The following is a 12,500-nucleotide window of genomic DNA, read 5'->3' as shown; positions in this document are numbered from 1 at the left end:
CATAATTGGTATTTTAGGCATAATTCCCATCAAGGTATATAATTCCCATCAAAGTATATAATTCCCATCATAATTGGTATATTAAGTATAATTCCCACCAAACCACACTGATGAAAAGACACTAATTAGCGTTAGTAGAAAAGTCAGATTTCGACAAATTGATTAAAAATGTTTGTATTTTATCTTAGTGTACTTGAGGATTCCTAACAAAATGCTCAAAAGCAAAGAAATATACAAACGAACAAGCATACAAAATTATACAAACAAACATACAAACAAGCATGCAAATAAAGAAACATACAAACAAACAGACATACGGACATTCAAACAAACATACAAACGAGCACACAGACTTACAAACAAATATACAAACATACAAACGTACAAACCTAACAAGCAAACAAACAAACATACGAACAAACATACAAACAAACAAAGCATTCCAACAAAACATAGATACAAAGATGCAAACAAAAAATATCAAACAAGAATACAAACAAACATATACAAAAACAAAAACAAAAATACAACCAAGGAAACAAACAAATATACAAAGATAAAGGCATCCAAAACGTAAAAACAAACAAGCATTCGAATATACATATAATCAAGCATGCGAACACATACATACCAAAAACATACAAACAAAAATACAACCAAACAAAAATACAACCAAACAAAAATCCAACCAAACAAAAATACAACCAAACAAAAATACAACCAAACAAAGAAACAACCAAACAAAAATACAACCAAACAAAAATACAACCAAACAAAGAAACAGCCAAACAAAAATACAACCAAACAAAAATACAACCAAACAAAAATACAACCAAACAAAGAAACAATCATTTAAACAAACAATCACAACAACAACAAAACAAACAAAGAAATGCCATGAATATCAATGATGAAACGACGCTGAATCAAGCCTTGTTTACACCAATACTGATCAATGACATGGCCTTAGCTATGAGACCGATAATTATGCAACTAATGATGCATACGCTAATTACAAAACCAATCCTATTGCTGATTCAACTAATCCCTTTAAATCATTCAGCAATGAATTTTGATATTATCATGTGGAGATTGAATTGTTGTTGATGATATTAATGATGGCAATAACAACAGGGGTGTTAATTATATCTGTAATTAGCGATGGTGATGGTAGTTATATAAAGAATAATTGGTGTTAGATATATTGATACTTATTTTTGGAGATAGATAAAGAGAATAAAATAGATAAGATAGATAGTTTGATGATAGATAAATAGATGGTAATTATATAAAGAATAATGGGTTATTTTAACGTCGGTATTAGATATATTGATACTTATTTTTGGAAATAGATATAGAGAATAAAATAGATAAGATAGATAGTTTGATGATAGATAAATAGATAAACACGAAAAAGGCGGATAAATAGATATATAGCTGTGATCTCCCACTGAAGATAGATAAAGAGAAAAAAATAGAGAGAAAAAAAGATAGATAGATAGGTGATAGATAAATTGATAGACACGAAAAAGACGGATAAATAGATATATAGCTATGATCTCCCACTGAAGATAGACAAAGAGGAGAAATATAGATAGATAAATGATAGATAAACAGATAGACACGAAGGAGACGGGTACATAGAAATATAAATATGACTTCCCATTGAAGATAGACAAAGAGGAAAAGGATAGATAGATAGATGCTAGAAAAATAGATAGACACGAAAAAGACGGATAAATAGAGATATACATATGACCTCCCATTGAAGATAGATAAAGAGAAAGAAAGATAGATAAATATCTGATAGATAAATAGATAAACACTAAAAAGACCGATAAATAGAAGAGATAGATATGGCCTCCCAATGAAGACAGATAAAGAGAAATAAAGATAGATAGATAATAGATAAATAAACACGAAAAAGACGGAAAAATAGAGATATAAATAAGACCTCCCATTGAAGACAGATAAATAGAAATAAAGATAGATAGATGATAGATAAATAAACACGAAAAGGACGGATAAATAGAGATATAAATAAGACCTCCCATTGAAGACAGATAAAGAGAAATAAAGATAGATAGATGATAGATAAATAAACACGAAAAGGACGGATAAATAGAGATATAAATAAGACCTCCCAATGAAGACAGATAAAGAGAAAGAAAGATAGATAAATATCTGATAGATAAATAGATAAACACTAAAAAGACGGATAAATGGAAGAGATAGATATGACCTCCCATTGAATATAGATAAAGAGAAATAAAGATAGATAGATAGTTGATAGATAAATAGATAGACAGAGACGGAGAAGGATAAATAAAGAGTTAGATATGACCTACCATTGAAGACAGATAAAGATAAAGAAAGATAGATAAATAAATAAACACTAAAAAGTCGGATAAATAGCAGAGATAGATGAATACAAAACCTCTCCGATCGGGATTCGATTCCTCGCCGCCGTTGCAAGCAAGTATCTGCAAGACGCCGTTTGTGCATTATTCCATCTTTCGTAAAGAGATAAATATGACCTATTGAAGATGTATAAAGAGAAAGAAAGATAGACAGATGATACATGAATAGATAGATAAAGAGAAAGAAAATAGACAGATGATACATGAATAGATAGAAGATATATGAATAGATAGATAAAGAGAATGATAGATTGATAGAAGATATATGAATAGATAGATAAAGAGAAAGAAAAATAGACAGATGATTCATGAATAGATAGATAAAGAGAAAAAAGATAGACAGATGATACATGAATAGATAGATAAAGAGAATGATAGATAGACAGAAGATATATGAATAGATAGATAAAGAGAAAGAAAGATAGACAGATGATACATGAATAGATAGATAAAGAGAAGGATAGATAGACAGAATATATATGAAGAGATAGGTAAAGAGAAAGAAAGATAGACAGATGATTCATGAATCGATAGATAAAGTGAAAGAAAGATAGACAGATGATACATGGATAGATAGATAAAGAGAATGATAGATAGACAGATGATAGATGAATAGATAGACACAAAAAGACAAATAAATAAAGAGATATAGATATAACCGCCCATTGAAGATAGATAAAGAGAAAGAAAGATAGAGAGAACATACATGAATAGATAGACACAAAAAAGACAAATAAATAAAGTGATATTGAAGATAGATAAAGAAAGAGAGAGAGAGAGAGAGAGAGAGAGAGAGAGAGAGAGAGAGAGAGAGAGAGAGAGAGAGAGAGAGAGAGAGAGAGAGAGAGAGAGAGAGAGAGATTTTAAGATTTAAGATTTAGTTTTAATTCCATTTGTTACAATGGATACTTTGGTGTGTGAGAGAGAGAGAGAGAGAGAGAGAGAGAGAAAGAGAGAGAGAAAGAGAGAGAGAGAGAGATTGAGAGAGAGAGAGAGAGAGAGAGAGAGAGAGAGAGAGAGAGAGAGAGAGAGAGAGAGAGAGAGAGAGAAACAGATAGATAGATAAATAACTAGATAGATGAAGATATATAAAGAGAGAAAAAGGATAAATAGATACAAAAAACACAGATAAATAAAGAGATATATATACCTTCCTATCCCAACTTTATCAAGATACCTCAATATCTCTCTTATTTACCGAAGTCGGTTGGATTTCCGAAAGTAAACAATCCTGAAATTAAACCAGGTAATGTGGAGTCTGGCTAAAAGGGGCATAGGAAGAGAGAAGAAAAATGAGAGTGGTGAACAAACAAGGAAAAACGTTAAAATGGGAATATGAAAAGAGAGGAAAAAGGGAGAAGGGAGAACAAAAAACGAAAAACGTTAAAAGGGGAATAGGAAAAGAGAAGAAAAATGAGAATGGAGAACAAACAAGGAAAAACGTTGAAATGGGAATAGGAAAAGAGAGGGAAAAGAAGGGAAAACAAAAAACGAAAAAACGTTGAAATGGGAATAGGAAGAGAGAAAAAAATGAGAAGGAAAGGGAGAAGGGAGAACAAACAAGGAAAAACGTTGAAAGGGGAATAGGAAGAAGATGGAAAGGGAGAAGGGAAAACAAACAAGGAAAAACTTTAAAATGGGAATAGGAAGAAGAGGGAGAAGGAGAAAGAAAAAGGAAGTAATGGAAGATGTTAAAAGGGGCAAAGGAAGGAGAGGAAGAAGGAAAAAGGAAAAGGAAGTAATGGAAAACACTAAAATGGCATAGGAAGAAGGGGAAAGCAGAGAAAGGAAAACTAGCAATTTAGAATAGGAAGAGAAAGAATTAAATGATCGGCAAGAGAATAGGGAATAGAGAAGTCAAAGATTGAATAATTATCAAAAATGCAAATAAAAAAGAACAATGGGGAGGGATAACATGATGAAGGACGAAAGAAAGAAGACATTAAAAAGTTATTTGATTATCAAATTATGTCTAATTTGTTTTATTCTTCTTTTACTCTCTCTCTCTCTCTCTCTCTCCCCCACTTTTTCCTCTCTCTTTCCCTTCTTCCCTCCCTTCCCCTCCCTCATTCCTTCTCTCCCTCTCGTTTTCCCTCCCTCCCTCTCTCTTTCACTCCCTCCCTCTCCCTCATTCCCTTCCCCCTCTCCCCCTTTCCATCCCTCCCTCTCTCCCTCTCGATTTCCCTCCCTCCTTCTCAATTTCCCTTCCGCCCTCCATTTTCCCTTCCCTCCCTCTCTCTGCCTTTCTCTCTTCCTCTGCTTTTTCCCTTCCTCCCTCTCCACTTTTCCCTCCCTCCCTTCCTCCTCCCTATCTCTACCCTTCTCTCTCCCTCTCCCACTTCCACCCCCTCTCTCACCACACAAACAGACGATCACGTGTTAGTTCTAAATCTCCTCATGGGAGAGCATAGCCCATACCCCCTGTGTTCGGAGCAGGTCCTGCATATAACGCCAAGGACGCCACACGCACACAGAACTTTCCAGACACAGCGGTAATTCCCCGATTTCTCTCGAGGCCCGATTTGCACGTTGCAAGTTTCTTGTTTGGGCAAGGCTACGTTTTAGCTTTTTTGGGGTATTTTATCATTTTTTATTAGTGTCATTATTATCGTTATTATATCTGTTATTTTACTATTACCATTTGTATTATTGTTATTATTCTTACTTTTATTATTATTACTATTATTATTATTATTATCATTATTGTTATCATTATTATTATCATAACTATCATTATCATTATTATTATTATCATTATTATTATCATCATTGTTATTAAAGATGTTAATATCATCCTTATTACTATTATTATTATCATAACTTATTTATTATCATTTTGTTTTTACATTCTGAGTTACTGCTAAGATGATCTAAATGATCTTCATCAGGTATATGATGATAATAATGATAGAAAAAATGATAAGTATTATCTCACACATACTGGCAATATTATCATAACAAATGTAATAATCATAATAACAATATTCCTTACAGACTGAGGAGGAAGAGGAAAGCGTAGTCTGAGCAGTATAAAAAAAAAAAAAAAAAAAAAAAATGAGGGATAATCCATGTATGTTAGACTTCACTTCACAACATATTTCAATAGAATTAATAATCCCGATGAGAAGGAAGACGGAATTATGAAATTAAAATTGAGGCAGAGAATGAATGCTATTAGTTTCGTGTTGCAATTGCAAAACCAGTGCTCTTCCATTGCTAAATTTGCAATAATTATAACAACAATAGATATACCGATGTTGGGATTGAAAGGAAATTAATTTCGTATGTGAATCTGTGTTAGTTCCTTTTTTTTATTCACTAAAAAAATGTTGTAGATATCAAGAACAATAATGATATAATGTTATTAACTACTTAGGGAGATACCAAGAATAGACTGAAATATGAATACTGGAAGGGTTTGACATATAAACTATTAGTTATTAAATAAAAAAAGTTTCTGATAACGAATACAAAAAATCAAAGTACAAAAAAAAAGAAAGAAAGAAAGAAGAAAAAACAAAGAAAGAATAAGAAGAAAAAACAAAAAACAAAAACAAAAACGGGTACACCACTTTCAGTTAGCCTGTTAATCCAAAAAATTAATTTACGTTTTTTTCTTAGAGTATTCTGACAGTTGTTTATGTCAAAGGACGCCCCATTACCATGAATATAAAAGTACAATGTTTTGTTTTCTTGTGGTAATCCTAATGATATCAAACAGATAAAAAATTATTCATCTAGACTTTTCTGGCATCTCAGGCGCATGCTTATTGGCTAATCACTGTGACGTCATTTAGCTCCGCCTCCTTTTCCCACCTATCAAGCTGTGCGATATATCATGATCAAATGTTTCCTTGGTTTATTCTCTTTGGAAATTATTATTTAATGACAAAGGAAAAGGCATGGGGAAAGACAGAGAAAAAAACTATTAGTATATGCAATAGATGCTGGCAAATGGGCGGGGCTTAGCTCGGAAGATGTATTGTCATCGAGTGGTGCCATCTCGTCTTTTACCCTCTTCTCCTCTCTCCTCATTTCCCTCCCCCTCTCCTTCATCCTCTTTTCTCTTCCCCTTTCCCTCGTCCCTCTCCTTCATCCTCTTCTCTCTCTCTCCCTTTCCCTCCTCCCTCTCCCCATCCTCTATTCCTCTTTTCCCTTCCTCCCCTCTCTCTCCTCGTCCTCCTCCCCTCTTTCTCCTCGTCCTCCTCCCCTCTCTCTCCCTCGTTCATGTTGTGAAGTGAAGCGTAACATACATGGATTATCCTTTATATTTTTGTAGTCAAACAACGCCATCCTCCTCCTCCTCTTCCTCCTCAGATTATTGTTATTATGATTATTACATTCGCCATGAAAATACTACCACTATATGTGACATAACTCCAATCATTATTATCATCATCATCAAACATAACATCTTGCAAACAATAATAATGATAATAACAATAACAACAATAATAATAATTACTATGAGTATCAACATTATACGTTGAGAAAGAAAGAATGCAGTGACAATAGGAAATTAATACGAGCTCCATGTAACTGCAACAGAAAATGCAATAATAATTTTGATGTTGTTCTCCGAGAAGCAAAACATACGTAACAGCGGCCGTAAACTAAGAGGTAAATGTCGCAGGGATATGTCATGTGATCTAATAAAAAACACTAGAATTTTTGCTTCGTTAATAATACTGATGTTACAGATTAGAACGAAAAGCTTGATAGACGTAGTAATGTTGATATTGTTCATAGCGGATATAACCTTAATAACTCTTAACGTATTGACACTAAAGAATAAATATTACTATTGAATACGTTACAGACTGTACAGGAGAGTGGTCTGATGGGAATAATACACCAAAATGAACAAAAAGAACAGTACAGGATGAAATGTGCTAAGGGTCATCCAAAGGGCATCTGCAGCTCCTCACTAAAAGGGAAATAATTACAACAGAGAACGAATTTGAATCACAATTATTACAGGGCGATATCATACACAAGTAATAATAATGTAACCCTTTCATGATGTTCAGAGGGGTTCAGAAATGTTCAAAATGTTTCGAAATGTTCAATATGGTCCAAAAATGACATGGGCGATGACGGACTATTTCACATATGACAATAACAGGATAAAGGTGAGGGGGAGGAAAATGGGGAGAGAGAAGAAAATGGAGAGAGGGGAAGGGGAAGGGAGAGAGAGAAGAGGATGAAGGAGAGGGGGAGGGAAAGGGAGAGATAGAGAAGAGGATGAAGGAGACGGGGAGGGAAAAGGGAAGAGAGAAGAGGATGGAGAGAGGGAGGAGGGAAAGAGAGAGAGAGAGAGAAGAGGATGCAGATGAGGGGGAGGGAAAGGGAGAGAGAGAGAAGAGGATGTAGGAGAGGGGGAGGGAAAGGGAGAGAGAGAGAACAGGATAAAGAGAGGGAGGAGGGAAAGGGAGATAGAGAGAAGAGGATGGAGAGAGGGAGGAGGGAAAGGGAGATAGAGAGAAGAGGATGAAGGAGAGGGGGAGAGAAAGGGAGAGAGAGAGAAGAGGACAAAGAGAGGGAGGAGGGAAAGCGAGATAGAGAGAAGAGGATGGAGAGAGGGAGGAGGGAAAGAGAGAGAGAGAGAAGAGGATGAAGATGAGGGGGAGGGAAAGGGAGAGAGAGAGAAGAGGATGTAGGAGAGGGGGAAGGAAAGGGAGAGAGAGAGAACAGGATAAAGAGAGGGAGGAGGGAAAGGGAGATAGAGAGAAGAGGATGGAGAGAGGGAGGAGGGAAAGGGGGAGAGAGAGAAGAGGATGAAGGAGAGGGGGAGAGAAAGGGAGAGAGAGAGAAGAGGACAAAGAGAGGGAGGAGGGAAAGCGAGATAGAGAGAAGAGGATGGAGAGAGGGAGGAGGGAAAGAGAGAGAGAGAGAAGAGGATGCAGATGAGGGGGAGGGAAAGGGAGAGAGAGAGAAGAGGATGTAGGAGAGGGGGAGGGAAAGGGAGAGAGAGAGAACAGGATAAAGAGAGGGAGGAGGGAAAGGGAGATAGAGAGAAGAGGATGGAAAGAGGGAGGAGGGAAAGGGAGATAGAGAGAAGAGGATGAAGGAGAGGGGGAGAGAAAGGGAGAGAGAGAGAAGAGGACAAAGAGAGGGAGGAGGGAAAGCGAGATAGAGAGAAGAGGATGGAGAGAGGGAGGAGGGAAAGAGAGAGAGAGAGAAGAGGATGCAGATGAGGGGGAGGGAAAGGGAGAGAGAGAGAAGAGGATGTAGGAGAGGGGGAGGGAAAGGGACAGAGAGAGAACAGGATAAAGAGAGGGAGGAGGGAAAGGGAGATAGAGAGAAGAGGATGGAAAGAGGGAGGAGGGAAAGGGAGATAGAGAGAAGAGGATGAAGGAGAGGGGGAGAGAAAGGGAGAGAGAGAGAAGAGGACAAAGAGAGGGAGGAGGGAAAGCGAGATAGAGAGAAGAGGATGGAGAGAGGGAGGAGGGAAAGAGAGAGAGAGAGAAGAGGATGAAGATGAGGGGGAGGGAAAGGGAGAGAGAGAGAAGAGGATGTAGGAGAGGGGGAGGGAAAGGGAGAGAGAGAGAAGAGGACAAAGAGAGGGAGGAGGGAAAGCGAGATAGAGAGAAGAGGATGGAGAAAGAGAGGAGGGAAAGGGAGAGAGAAGAGGATGATGGAGAGGGGGAGGGAAAGGTGAAGAGAGAAGAGGATGGAGAGAAGGAGGAGGGAAAGAGAGAGAGAGAGAAGAGGATAAAGGTGAGGGGGTGGGAAAGGGAGAGAGAGAGAAGAGTATGAAGAAAGGGGGAGCGAAAGGGGGGGAGAGGAGAAGAGGATAAAGGAGGGTGAGAAATCCTTGTAATCCTTTCAAAATGTCGGAAAATGGTTCAGAAATGTTTAAAATGTTTCAAAATGTTGCAAAATGGTCCAGAAACGACCTAAGCGGTGACGGACCATTTCACATACGACAATAAGAATGGAACAAGAGTTGAACGCTCTCTGAACAAGTAAGCTTATCGGCAATCGGGACTTCCACTCCACAAATACGCTTCAGTTTGGAGTGAAGGAACAACAGTCCTTCAGATTCGGAGGGGAACGATGACTTAATGGACACACTGGCAGGATCACGACCGGACTGGGTATTTCCGGCGACTTTTATTTATTTATTTTTATTTATTTCTTTATTTCTTTTTATTGTGGTTCTTGTTTTTTCTTTTTTCTTTTGTTTATTTATTTATTTTTATTGTGGTTCTTGTTTTTTTGTTTTTAGTTTTTATTTATTTATTTTATTTATTGTGGTTCTTGTTTTTTTCATTTTTTATTTTTATTTATTGTGGTTCTTGTTTTTTTCTTTTTATTTATTTATTTTTATTTATTGTGGTTCTTGTTTTTTTATTTTTAATCTTTATTTATTTATTTTTATTTATTGTGGTTCATGTTTTTTTATTTTTTATTTTTATTTATTTATTCTTATTTATTGTGGTTCATGTTTTTCTTTTTTCGTTTCATTTATCTGTTTTTATTTATTGTGGTTCATGTTTTTCTTTTTTCTTTTTATTTATTAATTTTTATTTATTGTGGTTCATTTTTTTTTCTTTTTATTTATTCATTTATATTTATTGTGGTTCATGTTTTTTTTTAATTTTTTATTTTTATTTGTTCATTTTTATTTATTGTGGTTCATGTTTTTTAAATTTTGTCTTTTTATTTATTCATTTTTATTTATTGTGGTTCATGTTTTCAATTTTTTTATTTTTATTTATTCATTTTTATTGATTGTGGTTTATGTTTTGCTTTTTTCTTTTTATTTATTCATTTTTATTTATTGTGGTTCATGTTTTTCTTTTTTCTTTTTATTCATTGTTTTATTTATTGTGGTTCATGTTACGATGAAACGTTAGAAGATGGTCTAAAAGCAGTCAAGGTCGAACTCGAGGTGCTGCTCGACTTGAAGGCCCTGCTGACTCGACTGAAGCGGACCTGCTGACTCTCCTGAAGCGGACCTGCTGACTCGACTGAAGCGGACCTGCTGACTCGACTGAAGCGTACCTGCTGACTCTCCTGAAGCGGACCTGCTGACTCGACTGAAGCGGACCTGCTGACTCGACTGAAGCGGACCTGCTGACTCGACTGAAGCGGACCTGCTGACTCGACTGAAGCGGACCTGCTGACTCGACTGAAGCGGACCTGCTGACTCGACTGAAGCGGACCTGCTGACTCGACTGAAGCGGACCTGCTGACTCGACTGAAGCGGACCTGCTGACTCGACTGAAGCGGACCTGCTGACTCGACTGAAGCGGACCTGCTGACTCGACTGAAGCGGACCTGCTGACTCGACTGAAGCGGACCTGCTGACTCGACTGAAGCGGACCTGCTGACTCGACTGAAGCGGACCTGCTGACTCGACTGAAGCGGACCTGCTGACTCGACTGAAGCGGACCTGCTGACTCGACTGAAGCGGACCTGCTGACTCGACTGAAGCGGACCTGCTGACTCGACTGAAGCGGACCTGCTGACTCGACTGAAGCGGACCTGCTGACTCGACTGAAGCGGACCTGCTGACTCGACTGAAGCGGACCTGCTGACTCGACTGAAGCGGACCTGCTGACTCGACTGAAGCGGACCTGCTGACTCGACTGAAGCGGACCTACTGACTCGACTGAAGCGGATCTGCTGACTCTCCTGAAGTGGACCTACTGACTCGACTGAAGCGGATCTGCTGACTCTCCTGAAACGGATCTGCTGACTCTCCTGAAGTGGACCTACTGACTCGACTGAAACGGATCTGCTGACTCTCCTGAAGCAGACCTGCTGACTCGACTGAAGCGGACCTGCTGACTCGACTGAAGCGGACCTGCTGACTCGACTGAAGCGGACCTGCTGACTCGACTGAAGCGGATCTGCTGACTCGACTGAAGTGGACCTACTGACTCGACTGAAGCGGATCTGCTGACTCTCCTGAAACGAATCTGCTGACTCTCCTGAAGTGGACCTACTGACTCGACTGAAACGGATCTGCTGACTCTCCTGAAGCGGACCTGCTGACTCTCCTGAAGCGGACGTGCTGACTCGACTGAAGCGGACCTGCTGACTCGACTGAAGCGGACCTGCTGACTCGACTGAAGCGGACCTGCTGACTCGACTGAAGTGGACCTGCTGACTCGACTGAAGCGGACCTGCTGACTCGACTGAAGCGGACCTGCTGACTCGACTGAAGCGGACCTGCTGATTCTCCTGAAGCGGACCTGCTGACTCTCCTGAAGCGGAACTGCTGACTCTCCTGAAGCGGACCTGGTTGACTCTCCTGAAGCGGACCTGCTGACTCTCCTGAAGCGGACCTGCTGACTCTCCTGAGGCGGATCTGCTGACTCGACTGAAGCGGACGTGCTGACTCGACTGAAGCGGACCTGCTGACTCGACTGAAGCGGACCTGCTGACTCTCCTGAAGCGGACCTGCTGACTCGACTGAAGTGGACCTGCTGACTCTCCTGAAGCGGACCTGCTGACTCTCCTGAAGTGGACCTACTGACTCTCCTGAAGCGGACCTGCTGACTCGACTGAAGTGGACCTGCTGACTCTCCTGAAGCGGACCTGCTGACTCTCCTGAAGTGGACCTGCTGACTCTCCTGAAGCGGACCTGCTGACTCGACTGAAGTGGACCTACTGACTCGACTGAAGTGGACCTGCTGACTCTCCTGAAGCGGACCTGCTGACTCGACTGAAGTGGACCTACTGACTCGACTGAAGTGGACCTACTGACTCTCCTGAAGCGGACCTGCTGACTCGGCTGAAGTGGACCTACTGAATCTCCTGAAGCGGACCTGCTGACTCGAGTGAAGTGGACCTGCTGACTCTCCTGAAGCGGACCTGCTGACTCTCCTGAAGCGGACCTACTGACTCTCCTGAAGCGGACCTACTGACTCTCCTGAAGCGGACCTGCTGATTCGACTGAAGCGGACCTGCTGACTCTCCTGAAGCGGACCTACTGACTCTCCTGAAGCGGACCTACTGACTCTCCTGAAGCGGACCTGCTGACTCTCCTGAAGCGGACCTGCTGACTCGACTGAAGCGGACCTGCTGACTCGACTGAAGCGGACCTACTGACTCTCCTGAAGCGGA

General features: G+C 39.5%; 1 protein-coding gene across 1 annotated transcript in view; it reads right to left on the bottom strand.

Moving 5' to 3' along the window:
- Nucleotides 1–4,815: 4,815 nt before the first annotated feature.
- The window catches only part of LOC138866162 (trichohyalin-like), a 10,319-nt gene continuing 2,634 nt past the window's right edge, over nucleotides 4,816–12,500 (bottom strand). Inside the window, exons 7-9 of the mRNA XM_070138089.1 lie at nucleotides 11,973–12,283; nucleotides 11,037–11,431; nucleotides 4,816–4,959 (exon numbers count right to left, since the gene is read on the bottom strand). Coding sequence (XP_069994190.1) covers nucleotides 4,816–4,959; nucleotides 11,037–11,431; nucleotides 11,973–12,283 — 850 coding nt within the window. The remainder of the gene's footprint in view (nucleotides 4,960–11,036; nucleotides 11,432–11,972; nucleotides 12,284–12,500) is intronic.

This window comes from Penaeus vannamei, chromosome 24, assembly GCF_042767895.1.
Source record: "Penaeus vannamei isolate JL-2024 chromosome 24, ASM4276789v1, whole genome shotgun sequence".
In the NCBI taxonomy this organism is placed as follows: Eukaryota; Metazoa; Arthropoda; class Malacostraca; order Decapoda; family Penaeidae; genus Penaeus; species Penaeus vannamei.
The sequence above is the reverse complement of the archived record's forward strand: the minus strand, read 5'-3'. Positions and strand labels throughout refer to the sequence as shown.